We start from the raw sequence: 24,493 nt of genomic DNA, 5'->3' as shown, positions 1-24,493 counted from the left end.
TACATCCTTCTTCAGCTTTATTGCACACTATCTATAAGAAAATACTAATTAAATTAGAAAATATAAAAATGCTTTCAATATAGAAGAGACAATCTAATTTTAAAGACAATACTGTATAAGAATGTCTACCCAGAAAACAAAAAACTTTCACAGGATAGCAAGCTGGCCAGATGTTTCAGAAGAGCCAGTACTAGTCCAAGATACTTAATCCCAACTGTATCATCCTTCTTCATCAGAAATCTAGATGCCACTCAAGGTGGTTTCATATACAAACAAAAAATGACCATTTTAGAATTGGCACTAAAATATGTTTCTAACTTCTGAGAGCATTCAAATTTTCACTACATGCAAAATCAAAAATCAAATGTGCCAAAGATAGAGAGGAAGGACAGTGAAGATGATCATTTAAAAAATCATTCACACTTTATACCTTCACTCCGACATTTATACGGCACATACCATACACCAAGCACTGTCCTAAACTCTGGGGAAACAGCAGTGAACAAGACAGATAGGGTTCCTGACCTCAAGGAGCTCAGGGAGCAACAGGGAGCAACATACCTCCAAGATGAGAGCAATTCATAGAAGTCAGTGCTAAGTAAGTGCTCAAGGAAACCAAAGCAAGGCAGAGCGCTGCTCTGAGAATGTGAGCTCCTTGAATCCATGGTACCATGTGCTGAAGTGTCACCGTAAGAGTGACTTCTGGCTTTTTCTTTTCCTCCTTAAACATTTTTCTCAATTTAAGAATTTTAAGAACTCAAATTCTTAAAGTTTGAGAATAAGGATGTTTCATACACAGTCCTTCATATTTTGTGAAGATTTGATTATCATACTTATTTTCCTTGTTTTTGAAGGTCTCTTGTCCTTTGTTAATGCTCAGGTGTTTTGACAATTTCCCGAATAAGCCTGAGCACTTCCCCTAATGGTCATAAATAAATCACAGGCCATGGAAACTTCAGTTATTAAAATTGATTTATGATAGAGAATTCAATGTAGAAATAGTCTGTATTTTGTGCACCAAATTAGTTGACGTAATTCACTGATTGTTTACTCACCCCAGGCCAGCTTGGGGTCCAGCATGCTGAATTCCTCAAGAGGGATTCAGATTGCCATGAAGCACAGATGGGTCTCGCCACTAAACCCACAAGCTATCAGAGGCCTGGGAATTTCAGATTCACTTGTTCCATGGGGGCTACAGGATACATCAGGCAAGAATTCTCCCCCAGAGGAGATTCTCAATGTCTCATTTAAAAGAAGAAAACATAAGGTCTTCTCCAAGAGATAAGGCATTTAAAGGAAAAAGTGATGCGGAGTAGAAAGTAGTGTCTTAAAAAAAAGTACAGATTAAAGATTAAGATAACTCAGAGGAAGTTGGAATTAATACATGCTGGGACACCAGGAAAGGTATTCTGAAAGGAGTGGGGCTGGGAAATATTATAATAGAACCTTAAAAAATGGATAGGGTTTAGATAGCATTACCAACTCATTGGACATGAATTTGAGGAAATTCTAGGAGATGGTGGAAGACAGAGGAACCTGGCAGGCTGCAGTCCATGTGGTCACAAACAGTCCAGCACAACTTAGTGACTGAACAACAGTTAAATCTGTAGGGCTGAGAATGTGAGGTTAGGAGGGGAGAGATTCCGAGTGCAGAGGCAACATGCGCCAAGGCACAGAAGGAGGAGGGTCATCTCATTTTCTGACTCTTGGAGTGATACCCACATACAAACATTCACATGGTTTGCTTCCTGCTCTCATTCCTGGGAAAAAAACCGTCAGTCATCCCCAGTGAGGGCGACCCCCTTGGGGAACTGAGGTTTGGCCAGGATTGTTATTTTACCCACCACTAGTTTAGACAGGTTGGGATTATGTTGACCTTTTCCTCGATTATACCAGCTAAGGACTGTGGGCAAACACTTTTGACATTAAAACCCTCTCTGTTCTTCCTAGTTTCATCTCTGTGCCAACTTTTTTCAAGAAAATCCGGTTCCTTCTTCCCCTTTTGGTTCAGCGATCACAGTGAAATCTGCAAAGCCAGTCATCAAGCCAAACAACAAGCATTTCCGGAGCACCGTGGGGAGCAAGGTACCCAGAGAGTGGCTGAGGGCCCAGCCAGGCTGAGGGCAGGGATGAGGGCTGGGTGAGACCATTATGGGCCTGGACACTGTGCTGTACTCAGTCGTATCTGATTCTTTGTGACCCTTTGGACTATAGCCTGCTAGGCTCCTCTCTCCATGAGGTTCTCCAGGCAAGAATACTGGCGTGGGTTGCCACGCCCTCCTCCTGGGGACCTTCCAGACCAGGGATCAAACTCACGTCTCTTATGTCTCCTGCACTGGCAGGCAGATTCTAACCATTGCATTGCCTAGGGACCCACGGACACGGGCACGGGCACTGGGCTTCTTCAAACCTCGTATGAATGCAAAGAAGAGTAGTAGTGCATTGTCATGGTGCCTCCACCTCTAAGGCTACACGCACCTGAGCAAACTGTATGTTTGCACAATAACCTGACTCACTAAGCCCTTGGCTACTGGGGAGTATTGCCATAAAAGTAGGATATACTGAGATAAGCCCAGTCATAGACTAAAACCTTTCATAATGGATGTTTATGCATGAACTTCATTTTCCTCTTCTTGAGTTGAACCTCTCTTTTTAACTTTCTATTTTGTACTGGAGCATAGCTAATTAACAATGTTGTGATAGTTTCAGATGAACGGCAAGGGGACCCAGCCATACATATACATGTATCCATTCTCCCCCAAACTCCCCTCCCAGCCAGACTGCCACACAGCATTGAGCAGAGTTCCCTGTGCCATACAGTAGAGGCCCTTTTTCTCTTTTAACCTTCATCTAAGCATTATATTCAGGGCGATGTTTGCCGCCTGACCTTGTTTCCTAGTTCCGCAGCTCTCTGTACTTGCTCATGGAGACTCTCAACGCCACCACTCCCCACTATGTCCGATGCATTAAGCCAAACGATGAGAAGCTGCCCTTTGAGTAAGTGTTCTGCATCAGAGGATGGTGGGGGCAAACACCGAGAAAGCCGTCTCTGTCATGATGTTGGAGAATTTGCTTATAATTGTCTACAGCTTTACTATTTCTGGGTTTTTAAATGATTCAAAACAAGTCTGCCCTCTAATCTAGTATTAGTTCAACCCCTCTGGCTAAGCCGGCTCATCTCTGGGATTAAGCAAAGGGGCTAGATCTGAAAGAATTATTCTACAGCTAGAGCTTATGCAACTGAGAAAGCCAGAACATTTTCCTTGATGGTAAGAATTTGTATGTGTTTACAGGAGAAAGGCTGTAGAGGGGTCTGAAGTTTTGCCTTCAAACCTGGCATGAGGTCTTAGGCTTGTTCTCTGGGGCCCCAAGAGGAAGACCCGAACCCACCAGTATAAGTTACAGAGGGTCTCTTAGGTGACTCGAGCTGAGAGGCACCTTAGGGGCTGCACTGTCCTGTGTCTGGGGTCCTCAGAGGGTCAGACCTAAGCCAGAGGGCCACCTGTGGCGTGTCTTAAACAGGAAACGTAGCGACATGTAGGTGCTAGGATGGGTGAACTTGGATGTTTCTCTAACTCTGGTTGTCATTTCCCACAAAGCTGCTCCCTGCCATCTTGGTCAGAATCAGCTGCTCCCAGAGGAGATGCTTTCAGTTCTTCCCCATCAAGAATAATGTTTACTGTGGGTTTATCATACAGGGCCTTTATTATGTGAAAGTAGGTTCACTCTATACCACTTTCTGGAGAGTTTTTATAATAAATTAATGTTGAATTTTGTTGAAAGCCTTTTCTGCATCTATTAAGATTATCATATGGTTTTTTGGAGCCCTCTAGTTGATCATACTATGAAGAATAAAACAGATGTTAAAAAGTTAGTTTGAGGTAAATATTTTGAAAGTCAAATTACTGGAATTAAGTTACTGTGTATCACTTTTAAACATTTATTCATTTGACTCTAAAAACTGAAGCAGATTTTCATGATCTGTTTCTCCTAAATGTTTGTTATTTATTAACTGTTTTCTTACAATAATTTAAAGTTTTTTATCAAGACATAAAATATTTTTAAAATGTTGTGGTTCAAAATTATAGTATCTACGGAACAACAGTTTGGATGTAGACCTAGTGAATATATTCATCTTAGCCCAAGTGATGGCATACCATCATAATGGAGAATGGTAAAGAAGTTATATATTTATGCAAGTATATATATTCTGCTTCATATTTATTATTTTAATAACCTAAATTTCAGTAGTTTACTTTCAATTGGAACTATTCTCAAATGTCATACATTCTTTGACTATTAATTCACACTTGATAGTCTTTAGAAAGCTGATTTGAAACTCCAAAAAAAAGGAAACAATCAACTGGTCCTTTCTGTGTCCTCAGTGTGGCTTCTGAACTGTTCCACAGAGGTGCCACTCTCAATGACATCCAACACATATTTATCAAGTATCTGCTGGGCTTGGGGGTCACACAGGCAGATCCTGTTCCCCAAGAGCTCACAGTTGGGGCAGGTCTGCTATACTGTTTCTGGGCCTGTTTGTCAACTATGATGGTTTAATACGTGATCAAATCGTCCTTAAGGTTTGACTCCAAAAGAATTGTTCAGCAGCTGCGAGCCTGTGGTGTCTTAGAAACGATTCGCATTAGTGCCCAGAGCTACCCTTCTAGGTATGTTGTCAGTTCCTCATCTGGGGGGAAAAGTGTCCAACTTCAGGTCCGTGCTGAGAACCGAGGGAGGAACTGCCTTGTGTTCGATCAGATCTGTCTATAAGATATCCCACCATGCTGTGGGAAGGTCAGAGAGGGTGACAGACGGGCAGCATGGTAGACAGAGGTCCCCACCCGCCACCCCATCTGTCCTAGTGAGGGTCACCTGCTGCCTCCCCAGGGCTCCTGGGACAGGGAGCTGGAGGGGGCGGGGGAGACAGTTGTTAAAGTGGAGCATTAACAAAAGTCATCCAGGGAGCACACGAGTGTGCTCAGGTGAGGCTTGGGCGGTGTCCCAGCAGCTCTGGGTCAAAGGTCAAGGCCATGTCCCCGAAACAGTGGCAAGTAAGCCTGTGGGGTCCACAGACAGCACGTGCTTTCCTCCAGCCTGCCTCCTCAGGTCTGCCTTGGTTTTCCAGGTGGACATACATTGAGTTCTACAGCCGCTACGGGATCCTCATGACCAAGCAGGAGCTTTCTTTCAGCGATAAGAAGGAGGTGTGCAAAGTGGTCTTACACCGGCTCATCCAGGTCAGTCCTCCTTCCTGGAATCATGGGCTCCCAAGCACTTGCCTCATCTTTGCCTGTGTCTCGGGGCCGTAACTGTCATGAATGCCTGGGAAGAAAGATGTGCCCGAGTGTCTGTGTGCTAAGGAGGTCAGAGCAGACTTATTCATGGGGCTTCATCTCCCAACAGCAGGACTCACCTTCAGGGTCCCTCCCCTACCCCACCAAGTCCTCCTGTCCTGCTGTACTCTCCTGCAACCCAGTGACTTCTGTGGGCCTAACTTATGTTACACACTCAGCTAGACAGTCATTAAGCCAGGTCGTGACTCTCAGTGTGGATTTAAAAGGTTGCTGAAGCCATGAGTTTTGACAGAAGAGAAATGGGGGAAGTAGCTCTGATAGCCAGGAGAGGAGAGGTGTCCAGTTCAGTTCAGTTCAGTCCCTCAATCGTGTCCGAATCTTTGCAACCCCATGGACTGCAACATGCCAGGCCTCCCTGTCCATCACCAACTCCCGAAGTTTACTCAAACCCATGTCCATTGAGTCGGTGATGCCTTCTCCTTCCACCCTCAATCTTTCCCAGCAATAGGGTCTTTTCAGATGAGTCAGCTATTCACATCAGGTGGCCAAAGTATTGGAGTTTCAACTTCAACATCCGTCCTTCCAATGAACACTCAGGACTGATCTCCTTTAGGATGGACTGGTTGGATCTCCTTGCAGTCCAAGGGACTCTCAAGAGTCTTCTCCAACACCACACTTCAAAAACATCAATTCTTTGGCGCTCAACTTTCTTTACAATCCAACTTTCACATCTATATGTGACTACTGGAAAAACCATAGCCTTGACTAGATGGATCTTTGTTGGCAAAGTAATGTCTCTGCTTTTTAATATGCAGTCTAAGTTGGTCATAACTTTCCTTCCAAGGAGTAAGTGTCTTTTAATTTCATGGCTGCAGTCACCATCTGCAGTGATTTTGGAGCCCAAAAAAATAAAGTCAGCCACTGTTTCCACTGTTGCCCCATCTATCTGCCATGAAGTGATGGGACCAGATGCCATGATCTTAGTTTTCTGAATGTTGAGCTTTAAGCCAACTTTTTCACTCTCTTCTTTCATTTTTATCAAGAGGCTTTTTAGTTCTTCTTCACTTTCTGCCATGAGGGTGGTGTCATCTGCATATCTGAGGTTATTGATATTTCTCCCAGCAATCTTGATTCTAGCTTGTGCTTCCTTCAGCACAGCGTTTCTCATGATGTACTCTGCATATAAGTTAAATAAGCAGGGTGACAATATACAGCCTTGACGTACTCCTTTTTCTATTTGGAACCAGTCTGTTGTTCCATGTCCAGTTCTAACTGTTGCTTCCTAACCTGCATACAGGTTTCTCAAGAGGCAGATCAGGTGGTCTGGTATTCCCATCTCTTTCAGAATTTTCCACAGTTTATTGTGATCCACACAGTCAAAGGCTGTGGCATAGTCAATAAAGCAGAAATAGATGTTTTTCTGGAACTCTCTTCCTTTTTCGATGATCCAGCAGATGTTGGCAATTTGATCTCTGGTTCCCCTGCCTTTCCGAAAACCAGCTTGAACATCAGGAAGTTCACGGTTCATGTATTGCTGAAGCCTAACTTGGAGAATTTTGAGCATTACTTTACTAGCATGTGAGATGAGTGCAATTGTGCGTTAGTTTGAGAATTCTTTGGCATTGCCTTTCTTTGGGATTGGAATGAAAACTGACCTTTTCCAGTCCCGTGGCCACTGGAAAACACTCCCAAGTTGTCCAAATTTGCTGGCATATTGAGTGCACCACTTTCACAGCCTCATCTTTCAGGATTTGAAATAGCTCTACTGAAATTCCATCACCTCCACTAGCTTTGTTCATAGTGATGCTTCCTAAGGCCCAGTTGACTTCACATTCTAGGATGTCTGGCTCTAGGTGAGTGATCACACCATCGTGATTATCTGGGTCATGAAGATCTTTTTTGTACAGTTCTTCTGTGTATTCTTGCCACCTCTTCTTAATATCTTCTGCTTCTGTTAGGTCCATACCATTTATGTCCTTTATTGAGCCCATCTTTGCATGAAATGTTCCTTTGGTATCTCTGATTTTCTTGAAGAGATCTCTAGTCTTTCCCATTCTATTATTTTCCTCTATTTCTTTACTCTGATCACTGAGGAAGGCTTTCTTATCTCTCCTTGCTATTCTTTGGAACTGTGCATTTAAATGGGTATATCTTTCCTTTTCTCCTTTACTTTTCACTTCCCTTCTTTTCACAGCTATTTTTAAGGCCTTCTCAGACAGCCATTTTGCTTTTTTGCATTTCTTTTTCTTGGGGATGGTCTTGCTCCATGTGTCCTGTACAGTGTCATGAACCTCCATCCATAGTTCATCAGGCACTCTATCATATCTAGGCCCTTAAATCTATTTCTTACTTCCAGTGTATAATCATAAGGGATTCGATTTAGGTCATACCTGAATGGTCTAGTGGTTTTCGTCATTTTCTTCAACTTAAGTCTGAATTTGGCAATAAGGAGTTCATAATCTGAGCCACAGTCAGCTCCCAGTCTTGTTTTTGCTGACTGTATAGGGCTTCTCCATCTTTGGCTGCAAGGAATATATCAGTCTGATTTCGGTGTTGGCCATCTGGTGATATCCATGTAAAGACTCTTCTCTCATGTTGTTGGAAGAGTGGTGAAGAGACGCCACATGAAGACAGAAATGAAGCCTTTCCAGGCACCTCTGCTCTTCTGTGAAAACCACCTATAAGTGGCTGGAGCTCCCCAGCAGCCCAGTTGAGAATCACCCACAATGCAAACATCCCTCCTCGTCCCAAGACACACCCCTCACCCTCCTGTCCACTTCTTCTCCCAAAGAGTCTTTAAACAAAAAAGATAAAACATAAACTTCCAGGTCACAATCAGAAGTTTTCCTCTTTATGTCAAAGAACAGAGATGTCATAATAATAATATTAGTGGTGTGTTTGAATCTCTAAACATCTTTTCCAAATACCGTAGAAAATCTGACAGTTTGTTCTGATTATGTCATTTTTCTCTTCCAGGATTCTAATCAGTACCAGTTTGGTAAAACCAAAATTTTCTTCAGAGCAGGGCAAGTGGCTTATTTAGAAAAACTCCGGTTGGATAAACTGAGGCAGGGTTGTATTGTGATACAAAAGCATGTCCGTGGCTGGCTGCAGAGAAAAAAATTCCTCAGAGAGAGACGAGCGGCCCTGATCATCCAGCAGTACTTCCGGGGTCAGCAAACTGTGAGGTATGTTGGAACCAGGAGTGAAAACTCAGCGAGTGTTAGTCGCTCCGTCATGTCCAACTCTTTGAGACCCCGTGATCTGTAGCCTGCCAGGCTCCTCTGTCCATGGAATTCTTCAGGCAGTTGGAAAGTGGATAGCTATTCCCTTCTCCAGATCTGCCAGACCCAGGGATCAAACCTGGGTCTCCTGCATTGTAGACAGATTCTTTACCCTCTGAGCTGGAACCAAGAAAACTTGAGCAACTGTACGACTTTCTTCCCTATCACCTCCAGGGGGTGGGGCCTCTTTTCTCCCAGGACCCAGGCGCAGATGTGTGTGTGGGTCTACAGGTGGCTGTGACCTGTGGACAGAGCAGACGGGTGTGTCCTTGGGGGCAGGTGGTGCTGACTCTGTCCCCCCATGGCAGAGGTGGCAACCAGGACCTTGATGAGAGAAAGCCCTGATCAGGGTGTTGCTGAAGAGAGCCAGAATTCCTGGTGAGACCAGGTAGAGAGGCTGAGCTGCTAGTCCTTGGGAACTGAAAACGCCTAAGGGTGATCAGGTCCAAGTAAGCTTCTGAGTTAGGACACCACTGACCAACCTAACTTGCAGGTAGAGGGGCAGACCATGCCTGAGGAGACTGTAGCAAGGCTCTGCCTGCAAGCAATGCGTCCTCTGGATAGGGCTGCCCAAGTGGAGGACACAGCCATCCCACCCCTCTGTGAGTGCTCCCAAGAGGCTGTCCTGGGATGGCCAGCAAGACGAGCATCCTTCCTGGATAGCATCGTGTGCATCTCTGTGTCTGCCCAGCCTCCCTCCTTCCCTTACTGTGACTGTAGTAGGAGAGCCAGGTTTTTAAAGATAGGCTGTGTAGCTCAGGTTCCCTCATCCTGAGCCTTATGCCTGACCTCCAGCAGTATCTGGGCTCCTCCACATGACTGACACACTACAGCCTTCATCTCAGCACACCCCAAACTGGGCTTGCCATTCCACCACCCTGCCCCTACCTCCTGGCCCACGCTCCCCTAGGCAACCATCTTACATACACTTACAGTCAGCCTCGCTCTCCCTCTCAAGCCTCTGGTTTTAGTTAGTAGCAAGAGTCCCCAGAGCAGGAAAGTCCAGAGTTATTGTCTTCCCCAAACTCATGCTTCCTCCATTTGCCTCCTGTGTCTGTCCCGCTTATTTCATTCCCACACCCCTGCCCTGCATGGAGCCTTCATCATCATTTGTGTTTCACTCTACAGCACAGCCCTCTACCCGCTGCCTCTCCTTCCTGACTTCTAAAGCAGCACCTCAGAGCTCCTGCTCCTGCCTCTCATGCTTGCGGTGGCCCCTGTTTCCCAGGGAAGGGCACTCAGCCTTTGACATGGTACTCATGGGTCCCCGTGGCTTGGATGGAGCCATAAGCATGGACGCTCTGGTAGGACCAGGATGATACTTGCCTGGTTGCCCCTGCATCCATGTCTAGGACCCAGCACAGCGGCTGTCACATAGTACGTGTTCAGTAAATACATATTTTGATAACAAACAGTCCTCATCTATTTTTCTCACCTCACTAACTACCAGTTTTCTCCATGTATCTTATATTCCAGCAACTCCAGACAAATTCTCTTTTTCTGAATGTTTCAGGCACTGCTAGGCTTCCATATCTTCACCTGTCCCTTAGTCTGAAATGCCTTTTCCAGCCTTTACTGTCTTCAGAAATGCTACTTTTCTGTCGAGCCTGGCTGACATGTCAGTTCTTCCCAAGCAGAATGATAGTTCAGTAAGATCTCCCTTACAGATCTTTTAGTAGTAATTTTATTTTTCTTCTTATCTCACTTGACCATTTCTAAGTCTGTTTTACAAGGTAGTAAACTCTGCAGGTAAGAACTTTCTCCTCACCTCCAGGCCGTCAGATAGGAGTTGACAAAGTTTTTCTGTAAGGGGCAAATACTTGGGCTTTTGAGGGTCTTGCAGTTTCTTTCACAACTATTAAACTCCACCTTTGTAGCATGAAATCAGTCATGGGCTATATGTAAATAATAAGTGCAGCTATATTACAACAAAATGTGATAATAGCAGGTGGGAGGGTGCAGCTGTGGCCCCAAGGCCATAGTTTTTCAACCCCTGATCTGGAGGTGCCAGCATGATCTCCCACATGAATCACTAGATGAATGGACAAGTGCAATGCCAAAGCACAGTTATGTTGTTACAGCCTTTGTGGGTATGTGAGTGATGGTGAGGTGATCGGCCTGAACGTGAAGAGTGGGAAAGTTCCCCTGTGGTGCCTCGTTCCTGGAACAGATCCATGTTCGGATCAGGATGGAAAGAAATAATAACACTGATCTTGACTAGACGTTAGCGTAAACCATTCCAACGTTTAATGCATAATTTGCAGAACTTTGGAATATGCCTCAGTTAAGAAGTGTTGCGCAAGCTGGTTGCTCTGGGGTGGAAGTCAGTGCCACATTGGTAGCAGGTTTACTCTGCATTCTTTTAATCAAGGAAAGCTGTTACTGCCACTGCCTTAAAAGAAGCGTGGGCAGCCATTGTCATTCAGAAGTACTGTCGAGCGTATCTCGTCCGCAACTTGTACCAGCTGATTCGCGTGGCCACCATCACCATCCAGGCCTACACCCGAGGATTCCTGGCAAGGAGGAGGTATCAAAAGGTGTGACTTTCTGGGATATGAATGTCTGTTCATATGTGTCTGCTGCAGCTAGGATTTGGTTATTGTTTCCAAAGTCTAGGTAGGAGAAAATATCTGCAAGTGATGCTACCAAAAAAGGGTTAATTTCCAAAACATACAAATAGTTCATACTACTAAACACAACCCAGTCAAAAAATAGGCAGAAGACCTAAATAGACATTTCTCCAAAGAAGACATGCAGATGGCCAAGAGGCACAGGAAAAGATTCTCAGCATCACTAATTATTTAGAGAAATGCAAATCAGAAGTACAGTGAGGTAGCACCTCACACCAGTCAGATTGGCCATCATCAAAAAATCTACAAATAATAAATGCTGGAAAGGTTATGGAAAAAAGGGAACACTCCTACATTTTTGGTGGGAATGTAAATTGGTGCAGCCACTATGCAGAACATATGGAGGTTGCTTAAAAAGCTAAAAATAAAGTTACCATATGATCCTGCAATCCCGCTCCTGGGCATATATTTAGAACCAATTCTAATTCGAAAAGATGCACCCACCCCTATGTTTATAGCAGTGCTGTTTACAGTAGCCAGGACCTGGAAACAACCTAAATGTCAATTCACAGATGAATGAATAAACAAGACGTGGCACATACATGCAGTGGAATGTTATTCAGCCATTAAAAAAGTGTGAAGTAATGTCATTTGCAGCAACATGGATGAGGCTTGAAATTACCATAGTAAGTGAAGTAAATCAGAGAAAGACAAACATCATATGCCATCACTTATATGTGGAATCTTTTAACATGATGCAAATGAACTTATTTACAGAACAGAAATAGACTCACAGACATTGAAAACAAACATAGGGTTAGTTACCAAAAGGATAGTGGGAGGGGAGTAGAAAAATTAAGACTTTGGGATTAACATATATACACTTCTATATATAAAACAGATAAACTACAAAGACTACACACAGAGTATACACAGGGAACTATATCTTGTAATAACCTATAGTGAAAAAATCTGAAAAAGAATATATATATAGGTATAGCTGAATCACTTTGCTGTACACTTGAAACTAATACAACATTGTGAGTAAACTAGAGTTCAGTTTTTAAAAATCTGAAAACAAATAGGTAAACAGAATTGTGTGGGTTGATTACAAAAAATTGGTATTTCACCTTGTAGGAGTATTCTGGTAGTTACATCTCTCAACACTGAAAGAGTTGATGAGAAAAAACAGGGGAGACCCATTTTGCATTTCACAAAATCTTCTTTTAAAGATGCTAAAGGAACACAAGGCTATGATCCTTCAGAAATATGCCAGGGCATGGCTGGCCAGACGCAGATTTCAGAATATCCGACGATTCGTGCTCAACATTCAGCTCACTTACAGAGTTCAGCGTTTGCAGAAAAAGCTAGAAGACCAGGTAAGTGTTCATAATGCATCCTTCATATTTACGCTTTCTAACAGATTTTAGTCCCAGACCAGTTCCTGAACTATGCTGTTGATGAAATAAAGTTATTTTAAGGCAAGACAAGAAAAATTGAACATAAAATTTTCTCTGCCATTTGAGCCAAATGTTATCCCCTTTAGTGGACATTGCGCATCTGCACTATGCAACAACTGGGTCCCCTTAGAAGACACAGAAATGTCTGTTTAACACCCCTCCCCACCCCCACAAAAGAAAGCAATTTCCTTCAGTTACCAACTAGCAAGGTAGCTCCTTAAGAGATAAGAGTCTGCTCAAAGTCTGTAAGGGGTCACAGTGATTCGCTACTTGCTTGTTGGACTGTGTAAAATATCAGTATTTTACTTTGATGTATAGCCCTTTGTTTGAAAAGCTTATATACTGGTGTTTTGATCTCTAACAGGTGGAACAGTCACCAGTTTTCTGAAAAACTGTCTCCTGGCTTATAATCCTCAGGTTGACTCAAATAAAATACTTTATTTCTTTTTTAGATTTACTATTGATTAATTAATTTTTTGTCAACACTGTTAAGATTTATGCCCATGATAGGAGGTTTAAACAGTTTCTATGGACTGCCTGAGCTAGGAAGCAGAAGTACACTGTAAAGGGCTGATACACACGAGTGTGTAGGTTGCACACTGCACAAGGGCACTTGCCCAAGAAAGGAGGTGGAGCTGAAGTCCAGTGTAACTTCACTTGCCGGCCCATGTGTCTTGGTGTAAAGTTGTACTGCCTTGAGGCATGAGTGTCTTTTTCTAATTTGCACAAAGATGCTACCTTCATGCCAAGCCATGCTCCCTCGGAGCTGCATTGGCCCAGAGCAGTTGCCATTTGTTACTTCCCCAAAGGTCCATGTGGTATGACTACAGCTCTGCCTAGTTTGGGAAGATTCTCCATTCTGTTCCTACTGATAGGAAAAAAACCACCCCAAACTCCATACACCCTCAGTCAGTGTGGGAAGGCTATGTCCAGGAATGTGTCCAGATCTATAAAACTCACTCCTGCATCTGTCCCAAGTAATAATCAGATTCTCCTCCAATAAACTTTAAATGTAGCGCTAAGCTACATCATAGGAGTCCTTGGTGAATGGGTGAATGTGCAAACCAGAAACCTGAGGTTTTGATACGGTCTCCCTTCCCTGTGTTGCTGTGCAGCAGTTCTGCATATTATGTTGCTGGTGGGGAACAGCCCTGAAAAACAGCCCTGACCAGCTGGGAGCAGGGCCTGTGGGAGACCCCACACTGCCTGAGCTCCATTCCAGGTACTCATGTCCTAGGGCTGCCAGGATAAGCCAGCACAGGCAGGGCAGCTTAAACAACAGATATTTATTTTCTCACGGTGCAGGAAGCTGAAAGTGTAAGATCAAGGTGTTGGCATCTTTGGTCTCTTCCAAGGTGTCTTTCCTTGGCTTACACATAACCTTCTTCCCCGTGTGTCTTCACGTCATCTCCCCTCCCCTCACATCTGTCCTATTCTCTTCTTATAAAGACACCAGTCATACTGAATCAGGGTCCACCCATATGACGTCGTTTTACCTTAGTTACGTCTTTTAAGACCAAATCTCCAAATACAGTGACATTCTGAGGTACTGGAGACTAGGACTTCAACATGTGAATTTGGGGAGATGAAGAGGACCCAGTTTACCTCACAGAACTAGGGTTGTCCTGGAGCTCCAGGGTTTGGACCAAAAGATCCACCAACTCAGGAAAGCATTTGTCTGAGCAGCTCCGCCTCCCTTTTCTCACCGGTGAAGTTGCTTACAGGCCACTGTGATGATAACCGTGGTCAGTGTAAAAAAAAAACCTCCCACTTCGATGAGAAGTTGCGAGAAGCTAATGGAATAGCTTATTTATTTTGGATAAACCCCTAAGTATCTGATGTTTCTTTCCTCCAGAACAAAGAGAACCATGGGCTGGTGGAGAAGCTGACCAGCCTGGCTGCCCTTCGGGCCGGTGACGTGGAGAAGATTCAGAAACTGGAATCTGAACTGGACAGAGCGGCCGCCCACAGGCAGAATTATGAGGAGAAGGGGATGCGATACAGGGCTTCCGTGGAAGAGGTCTGTGCTGGAAATGACTGTGGGCGTAGCTTGTGAGTCTTTCTGTGGAAGAGATCACGGTGCAGCATTTCCCACAGAGATGACTTCTGCAGAGAAATCAGATTTTGCTGTTGGCTTCCATTACCAGAGAAAGCCTGCATTTTAGAGGAGGGAGATCTGAGGCTTAGAGTCTGGGGGGAAAGGGGGTAGGGGGAAGAGGAGACCCGTGCTTCAAGAAGCACACTGTAAGGTTTTCACTGCCTTCCACTTGTGTGAAGTGATGGAGGCCCTGAGAAAGGGCCCTAGTCAATGTTTCCCTCTCATCCAGCATGACCTTGGTCTCCTGTCACTTGTCCACCTGACATGCACCCTGGAAGCATCATCCCCAGAGCAGCAGTGCAAAGCGTGGGCAGGTTTGCATCTCCGTGTCGTAGTGAAAAGAGCAGTAGATGTAAAAACCAGATGTCCCAGGTTTAGATCTTCTTTGTCTGGGAAACTTGGACAAGTCGCTTACCCTCTCTGAATTTTAGTTTCCTCATATGGAAGATGGGAATAACAAAAAGGGACTAACAGAATTACTGTGAGGACAAAGTTGTCAGGTGAAATAGTTTAGCCAAGTGACTCATATAGCCCTGCAAAAGCGTGAGCTGATATTTTCAAGCCCAGTATTTATTACTATCCATTCTGCACCTTCTAAAGTCCCACAACACCCAGAGTGGTGACAGCTTGGAGTCCTCGGGCTTCCCTCTGCCCTTCCCATGACCAGGTACCCGGCTGCACCAACACAGAGGCTGGCATCTCCCACACTGCCAGTCACCAGCCATCAGCACCCAGGGGCCCCCAGCTGCCAGCCCAGCAGATACTTTACTGGAGAACTCCTGTGATCATACGTCCTTCCTGAGTCATAAGACTCTCGAAGTGTGAATCCACTTTATATCATAAATTTCCTACATTAAATGTATTATTGTGTTAATACCCTGGCTATTTTTAGCCAATAAAAAGACAGAGGAGTTGCCTTGACTTTGGGAAGACCTTGGATTTAGTTCTTTCTCCTTGATTTCAGCCCTTGTTGGATGAGGCTGGGAACTAGTGTCTATTGAAGTCACATGGAGCCCTTGCATGTGGAGCTAAACACAGTGTCTCACAGTGGGCTGCTGCCAGCTGTTACCTATGGATGGGCGCCGAGACCGAAAAATAACTAATTTAAAAATATGCAGGCAATGGTGATGAAGCTCAAAGCAAGGTTTTCAAAAAACCATTTTTCCCCTTCCCTTTGCTAGAAACTGGCAAAGCTTCAGAAGCATAATTCAGAATTGGAAATACAGAAAGAACAAATACAGCTGAAGCTTCAAGAGAAGACTGAAGAGTTGAAAGGTAAAGCCCAAGGTGGCCCGATGCACATTCACCGGGTCACAAGCCTAGTCCTTCAGGAAATGGGCCCTGGGCGGGAATCACGTTCCAGACTGAACCAGAAGGATGTGGTGTAATGAGAAAACCCTCCACAGAGAATAACTGTATTTAAATTGTGGCAACTGTACCCTGCAGGTTCACCTGGCTTGTTTGCAACTTTTATCAGAGCACAATAGTCCCTGTCTGTGCCTCAGAATCTCCTGGGCCATTTGCAAAGTACAGCTGGGTGGGCCGTAAGCCTGGAGCTGTTCTATCAGAAGATGGGGAGGGAGTGATGACTGTGGGTGGTGGTAACAGGGATCGTTCAGAATCTCATTTTTTAAAAATTTTATAGTCATCCTCGTGCATTGTCAGGGCAATGCTGGGATAATGTTTGTGGCTTGCCAAGGATTTGCACTCAAATTTTAGCTCTGGCCAAGTTACCCAGTGTAAGTGGTACCCAGTCCTGGCCCTGAACAAAGATGCCTCCTTAGCACTGAGCCACGTCAGCCCTGGGCTGTCAGGTGCAGACCCTTGGGACCAGCAGTGTCAGTTTCCTTTGGCGTGTGGAGCAGCCATCTGCAGCCTAGCTTGTCTGTCTGTACTTGTCCAATTCAGATTCTAATTGCAGAATTCTAATTATAATTACACTCTCATCTTAAGTCCCATTAATAATAAGTACCACCTGATTGTTCTTACATTCTTACTTTCTTAAATGTGGCGTGAAACAATTGAGGCATTGCTTTTCACACCTATTTCAAAGAGCATTCATTCTCTTTTCACAGAAAAAATGGATAACCTCACCAAGCAGCTCTTTGATGATGTACAAAAAGAAGAACAACAAAGAGTGTATGAAATCTCATTTGCTTTAAAGCCACTGCTTCCTTCTCTCTGCTGTTTTCTAATTTGCTTCTCAGCTTGCAGGTTGCAGATCATAAACACAGGAGAGCACAGTGTGGATATTTTTAGGAAGTGAGAGACAGCTTTGTGAGAGCTACCTCCCCAAGGGTGCACATTTCAGACACTGCACAGGTTCTGGAGTTATGGGCACAGTGGACCACTGGGAATATCTTGCTTTCTCTTTATTACCAAGACAGAAGTTCAGAGACTGCCACCTTCTTCAGCTTTCAAGTCCAAGGATGAGAATTATTGCCTCTTAAATAAACCGTCCTTCTTTGCCCCCACCCTCACATTGTATCTGTAAACTTGACTCATGTGCCAGACAGTAAGGCATGTCACTTATCTCACAAAAGTTAAGGCAGGTCTAATAGCTCATGTAGCTCAATATGAAAAAAGCAACCCAATCAAAAAAAAATGGATGGAAGATCTGAATACACATTTCTGCAAATAAGACATACAGAAGACCAAGAGGCACATGAAAAGATGCTCAATATCACTAATTATTAGAGAGATGCAAATCAAAACTACAATGAGGTATCACCTCACACCGTTCAGAATGGCCATCATCAAAAAATCTACAAGCGATAAATGCTAGAAGGTGTGGAGAAAAGGGAACTCTCTACACTGTTGGTGGGAATAAAAATTAGTGTAGCCCTTATGGAAGACAGTGTGGAGGTTCCTTAACTAAAATTAGAGCTACCATATAATCCAGAAATCCCATTCCTGGGCATATATCTACAGAAAACCATAATTTGAAATATTATATGCACCCCAACGTTCATAGCAGCACTGCTTACAACAGTCAGAACATGGAGACAAACTAAATGTTTATCAACAGAGGCGTGGACAAAGAAGGTGTGCATATATATATATGTACAAATAAAAGCAAAATAATGTCATTTGCAGTGACATGGGCCTAAAGATTGTCATACTGAGTGGAGTCAGACTAAGATAAATAGCATATGATAATGCGTTCATGAGGAATCTAAAAGAATGATACAGGTGACCTTATTTATGAAACAGAGTCACAGATTTAGAAAACAAATTTACAGTTACCAAGGGGGAAAGGGATAAATCAGGAGATTGGGATTGACATATACTCACTACTGTGTCTAAAATAGATAACTAACAAGGACCTACTGTATGGCACAGGGAACTCAGTGCTCTATAATGATCTATATGGGAGTAGAATTTGAAAGAGAGTAGATCTGTGTAACTGGTGCACTTTGTTGTACAGCAGAAACTAGCAGAACATTGTAAATCAACTCTACTCCAATAAAAATTAGTTAAAAAGACAGGTCCCCATAACCTTGAACTGTACCAGCCCCATATTTCCTGTCTCAACAAACGCTTTGCTAAGATCTAAAGGCTCCAGTCTGTGCTGCTCTCTCTTAAGGAGTAAATTCACAGGTCTTCAGATCTCCAGATAGGGCTGCATGGCAGAGTGCTGGGAAGAGATGGAACATTCCTGGCATCTCTGTTGGAGGCTAGATGGCACAGTGTTGTCTTGGTGGCAGCATATACAACTTTCCTGGGAAGTTAGTTAGCAGAAGAACCTGGGTCTGGATGAGGGGGCCAGGATGCCGAGAAGTCAGGGGAGAGAGTGTCACTGAAGAACTCCAAGAGTTAATGTATACATAAAGTGTTTCATGATCCTACATCAATTTTTTTTCTTTTGATGTATGTGTGTGCATATGTGAAAGTGGCTCAGTACTGTCCAACTCTTTGCAATGCTTTGGGCTGTAGCCTGCCAGGCTCCTCTATTCAAGGAATTTTCTAGGCAAGAATACTGGAGTGGGTAGCCATTCCCTTCTCCAGGGGATCTTCCCAACCCAGGGATCAAACCCAGCTCTTCTATGTTGCAGGCACATTCTTTACTGTATGAGCCACCAGGGAAGTCCTTTTGATGTGTAGTTGATTTATAATACTATTTTAGCTTCAGGTGTACGACATAGTGGTTCAAAATTTTTATATGTTATGCTCCATTTGTAGTTATTATAAAATGTTAGCTGTATTCCCTGTGTTATGCAATATATCCTAGTAGCTTATTTATATCATACACAGTAGTCTGTAAGTAGTCTGAACCTTTTAATCTCCTTCCCCTTTCTTGCTTCTCCACCTTCCCTCTCCCCACTGGTAACCACTGGTTTGTTTTCTATGAGTCTGTTTGCTTTGCTATATTCATTTTTTTTTAATGTTCCACCTATAAAACACAGTGTCCTTTTCTGTCTGACTTATTTCATTAAGCATAAGATCCCTCAGTTTCATCCATGTTGTTGCAAATGGAAATTTTTCTTTTTTATGCCTGAGTAGCATTCCATTGTGGAGAAGGCAGTGGCACCCCACTCCAGTACTCTCGCCTGGAAAATCCCATGGACAGAGGAGCCTGATGGGTTGCAGTCCACGGGGTCACTAAGAGTCAGACACGACTGAGCGACTTCACTTTCACTTTTCACTTTCATGCATTGGAGAAGGAAATGGCAACCCACTCCAGTGTTCTTGCTTGCAGAATCCCAGGGACGGGGGAGCCTGGTGGGCTGGCGTCCATGGTGTCGCACAGGGTTGTCGCACAGAGTTGGACACGACTGAAGCGACTTAGCAGCAGAGTTCCATTGTATATATGTACATCTTCTTTATGCATTCATCTGTTGATGGACCCTTAGATGGCTTCCATAACTTGACTATTATAAATAGTGCTACTATGAACATTGGGGTGCATGTATTCTCTTAAAATAGTGTTTTCTTTTTCTTTGCATATATACCTAGGAGTGGAATTGCTGGATCATATTTACATCAGTTTTTAAATAGGGCTAGTTAACAGACTTTGAAAAGTCTGTTTTTCCATTAATTCTTAGCTTTAGAAGAGAGGAGCTCAGCTCTTGGCATCTCCTGGTCATCTGAGGCCACTTAGGAGCGATCATTTCAAGCAGGGGCTAGAGAGCCAGCCTGAGCTCTTTACAGTCCTCTTCAGCATTCTCCCACAGCTCAGTGTGGTCCCTGGTCAGCTGACTGGGAAAAACTTGTCCCATCACAACCCTCTAGAGGCTCAAGGGTCCCAGAGTCAGTGGGCACACTCCCGGTCAGCTTACAAGTCTTAGACTACAAGTCTTAAGATTCTCTTTACATAAGATTTCTGGTTGCAATTTGCTTCTTCAAATATATTTTCCTGGACTCTTAGGAGCACTGTAGTTTTTGTTTTGTGTGTGTTTTTTTTTTTAATCTGAAAACAAAGTTTAAATGTTTGTTAATATCTATAAGAAGAAAAGAAACAAAATCCTATTGGGAATATGACTCTTTTCCTCAGGATTTTCCCCATTGTACTATAAAAGCAAGTCATAAAATGGACTGAGTTGACAGCCCAGCAGGTGGGAAGATGATATAATAAACTCACAGAGCTCCTTGGACAGCTTCAATTCTGACTGGGCCCCTGTGGGCTGTGTGGGGCTGGTCTAGGTTCTGTATCTGTCTGGGGTTATTTTCTTGGGCACTTACCCTGTATTTAATTGTGCAGTCTTCTTACAAGGAACTGGCTTTCTGTGGCCTTTGGGGTATCTGGATTTGCTGCAGTTTATTCTAAAATGTTTGGCAAGCTGGACCCTTTTCCTTATTAAATGTCGATATTAACCTGTTTAGGACTAAGCCAAGCTGTTCCAGGATCCTTGATTTTAGGCAGGAGACAGGACTTGGCAGAATGTGCCAAGGTCTTTGCTGAGTGAAGTGGTCCCTTTAGGGGGCCACGTGGAACCAGGGTGGCTTGGGGGCTATAGTACCCCAACAACCATTGAGTCTTTAAGTTCAGCCTCCCTCTCCTGTGTTCCCTGTTTATGATCACTGTAGAGCCACAATTCTCTGATTCTGAAGATGTAAGAAGCTGCCTTAACCTAAGGGGACATAAAAACAGTCTTATAAAAATAATGCCACCATCCTCACAATAGGTCTTCACTTGGCTCTTCCTTTCTGAGTCTCCTCTTATTTCCAAAATGATGTGTAGTTCTAATTAAGGGTAAAGACCTTAGAAATGGTTCAAATTTTTCTTTTGATGCTTAGACTTCTTGAAAAAAGTTTTGAACTGAAAACACAAGATTATGAGAAGCAGATCCGGTCTTTGAAAGAAGAAATTAAAGCTCTCAAGGATGAGAAGATGCAACTGCAGTGTCAGCTCGAGGAAGAGCGGGTCACCTCTGATGGCCTGAAAGGGGAAGTGGCCCGGCTGAGCAAGCAGGCAAAGGTAGGACTCCTCGCTCATCCACGAGCTCTTGGCTGACTTATCTGACCTGCACGAGAGAGAGCAGCTTCACGTCTCCTCAGTTCAGTTCAGTTCAGTCGCTCAGTCGTGTTCGACTCTTTGCAACCCCATGAATCGCAGCACGCCAGGCCTCCCTGTCCATCACGATCTCCCGGAGTTCACTCAGACTCAGGACCATTGAGTCAGTGATGCCATCCAGCCATCTCATCCTCTGTCGTCCCCTTTTCCTTCTGCCCCCAGTCCCTCCCAGCATCAGAGTCTTTTCCAATGAGTCAATTCTTCGCATGAGGTGGCCAAAGTACTGGAGTTTCAGCTTTAGCATCATTCTTTCCAAAGAACACCCAGGGCTGATCTCCTTTAGAATGGACTGATTGGATCTCCTTGCAGTCCAAGGGACTCTCAAGAGTCTTCTCCAACACCACTGTTCAAAAGCATCAATTCTTCGACACTCAGCTTTCTTCACAGTCCAACTCTCACATCCATACATGACCACTGGAAAAACCATAGCCTTGACTAAATGGACTTTTGTTGGCAAAGTAATGTCTCTGCTTTTTAATATGCTATCTAGGTTGGTCATAACTTTTCTTCCAAAGAGTAAGCGTCTTTTAATTTCATGGCTGCAGTCACCATCTGCAGTGATTTTGGAGCCCCAAAAGATAAAGTCTGACACTGTTTCCACTGTTTCCCCATCTATCTGCCATAAAGTGATGGCACCAGATGCCATGATCTTCGTTTTCTGAATGTTGAGCTTTAAGCCAACCTTTTCACTCTCCTCTTTCACTTTCATCAAGAGGCTTTTTAGTTCCTCTTCACTTTCTGCCATAAGGGTGTTGTCATCTGCATATCTGAGGTTATTGATATTTCTCCCAGCAATCTTGATTCCAGCTTGTGCTTCTTCCAGTCCAGTGTTTCTCATGATGTACTCTGCATATAAGTTAAATAAGCAGGGTGACAATATACAGCCTTGACGTACTCCTTTTCCTATTTGGAACCAGTCTGCTGTTCCATGTCCAGTTCTAGCTGTTGCTTCCTGACCTGCATTCAGGTTTCTCAAGAGGCAGGTCAGGTGATCTGGTATTCCCATCTCTTTCAGAATTTTCCACAGTTTATTGTGATCCACACAGTCAAAGGCTTTGGCATAGTCAATGAAGCAGAAATAGATGTTTTTCTGGAACTCTCTTCCTTTTTTGATGATCCATTGCATGTTGGCAGTTTGATCTCTGGTTCCTCTGCCTTTTCTAAAACCAGCTTGAACATCTGGAAGTTCATGGTTCATGTATTGCTGAAGCCTGTTTGGAGAATTTTGAGCATTACTTTACTAGTGTGTGAGATGAGTGGAATTGTGCAGTAGTTTGAGCATTCTTTGGCATTGCCTTTCTTTGGGATTGGAGTAGGATCAGCTAAAAACATCTAAACTTGTTTCTCCCTCCATTTTTCAATGCAAACCATTTTAGCGAGATTGGAAAATTTTTAAGTTTCCACTAGATACGTGAAACACATGTTAGTAGAATAATTGTTACAGTTACACAAATATCATCTGTAATCATCATGGAATAGCCATGCATAGTTTAGAAGACATGTCATGGACTCATACCTGAATTTCTTAGCAGAACTGCCCATATTCTCTGGGCTCTGATTTCCTATTGTTTAAAATAGTAGATTGGACTGTGGAATCCAGAAGGACCACAGTATACCTGTGAGCCCTTCATCCTTGGCAGCCAGGTAAGACTGATGTCAATCTGGGAGTCACATCATCTGGCTGCACTTTGTGTCTTATGAGATTACGTGGCTGCCCTTGGGGTGAGGCACCAATATTGGCTACTCACTTCCTCTCTGGTGGCTAAAACTATGATCTGAACTCTTCAGTGTGGTATATGAAGGAGATTAGTCTGATTTTCAAAGAAAACAAACCCATTATCATCATTTATACCTGTTATAATAAGCCTATAGGTAAACACCTATACCTAAATAAGGGCTTCCCTGGTGGCTCAGTGGTAAAGAATCTGCCTGCCAATGCAAGAGATGCAGGTTCAATCACTGGGTCTGGAAGATCCCTTTGAGAAGCAACCCACTCTAGTATTCTTGCCTGGAAAATCCCATGGACAGAGGAGCCTGGTGGGCTACAGTCCATGGGTTGCAAAGAGTTGGACATGACCGAGCAACTAAACAACAATAGGTAAATACAGATATGACTTGGAACATTTACTTTAACAATACAGAGAGTGGAGCTTGAGGATGGATAGTCCTAGGTCCTGGCAGCTCACCATGTGACCCTGAACAATCCATGTAACCCTTTTGCATCTTCAGTTTTCTAGTCATTCTACTCACTTCATAGGCATGTTACAAGGGTGAGGTCATATATGTAAAATGATCAAAACATGCCAACTTGATCTCCTTTTTCACCCACTGTGGAAACAAGAGCTGTGTAACCTTTAAACACTTAGGCTAACTGAGAAAATATCCAGAGATGCGAGGGGAGTTCGGGGGAACATGGATACAAGTGTGCGTATGGCTGAGTCCCTTTGCTGTTCACCTGAAACTATCACAACATTGTTAATTGGCTATACCCCAATACGAAATGGGCTTGCCTGGTGGCTCAGATGGTAAGGAATCTGTCTGCAACGCGGGAGACCCAGGTTCAGTTCCTGGGTCGGGAAGATCGCCTGGCGAAGGGCATGATAAGCCACTCCAGTATTCCTGCCTGGAGAATTTCATGGACAGAAGAGCATGGTGGGCTACAGTCCTTAGGGTCACAAAGAGTTGGACATGACTGAGCTTAATGATTAGACAATGTAAAATAAAAAATGTTTTAAGTGGCTACACAAAAATTCACTAGTTTTGATGACTGGTTTTTTTTTTTTTTTCAATTTCACAGGCAAAATTTTATCTGTCCCAAACACTGTTACACCACACTTCAGTAACAGAAGCTGCAGGTTATCGTCTATACATATATTTTCTCCTTGTTTTTTAATTAAAAATAATAATAGCAATCTAGATGCATGGCTTTCCTGTGTCAATCCCTACCTTCCTTTGTCTCTAGTTATAACTCCATGAATTGGTAACATAAATGGAAGGGTTCCATTGTTAAGTGATGCTTCTGGGAGGTGCTTACTTTCAAAGATAAGGTGTATACCCTTTTCTCTTCCACTTCCATTTCTCTATCTGCCACCTGGAATGTGGGTCAGAGACTGGGGTTCCAGCAGATATTTTGAACCACAAGAACAGGAGCTGCTGAAAGGGATAGTGGAGTAATTGAGCTGGAAATTACCTGGGGCCATTCTCTCAGTCTTGGATTTTCTATCTCTGTGTTTTAATCAGTAACAAAAAAGGGCACATCTCATTTTTATA

The 24,493-nt window shown here is 43.6% G+C and overlaps 1 protein-coding gene across 1 annotated transcript in view; it reads left to right on the top strand.

Moving 5' to 3' along the window:
• Positions 1-24,493, top strand: part of MYO5C (myosin VC) — a 117,557-nt gene that overhangs the window by 54,506 nt on the left and 38,558 nt on the right. Inside the window, exons 15-25 of the mRNA XM_005685762.3 lie at positions 1,951-2,085; positions 2,900-2,997; positions 4,584-4,670; positions 5,129-5,240; positions 8,274-8,485; positions 10,953-11,118; positions 12,384-12,530; positions 14,467-14,631; positions 15,891-15,984; positions 16,785-16,848; positions 20,947-21,127. Of these exons, the coding sequence (XP_005685819.2) occupies positions 1,951-2,085; positions 2,900-2,997; positions 4,584-4,670; positions 5,129-5,240; positions 8,274-8,485; positions 10,953-11,118; positions 12,384-12,530; positions 14,467-14,631; positions 15,891-15,984; positions 16,785-16,848; positions 20,947-21,127 (1,461 nt within the window). The remainder of the gene's footprint in view (positions 1-1,950; positions 2,086-2,899; positions 2,998-4,583; positions 4,671-5,128; positions 5,241-8,273; positions 8,486-10,952; positions 11,119-12,383; positions 12,531-14,466; positions 14,632-15,890; positions 15,985-16,784; positions 16,849-20,946; positions 21,128-24,493) is intronic.

The sequence above is a fragment of the Capra hircus genome, chromosome 10, assembly GCF_001704415.2.
Source record: "Capra hircus breed San Clemente chromosome 10, ASM170441v1, whole genome shotgun sequence".
NCBI classification, from domain to species: Eukaryota; Metazoa; Chordata; class Mammalia; order Artiodactyla; family Bovidae; genus Capra; species Capra hircus.
This window is presented reverse-complemented; position numbering and strand designations above follow the sequence as displayed.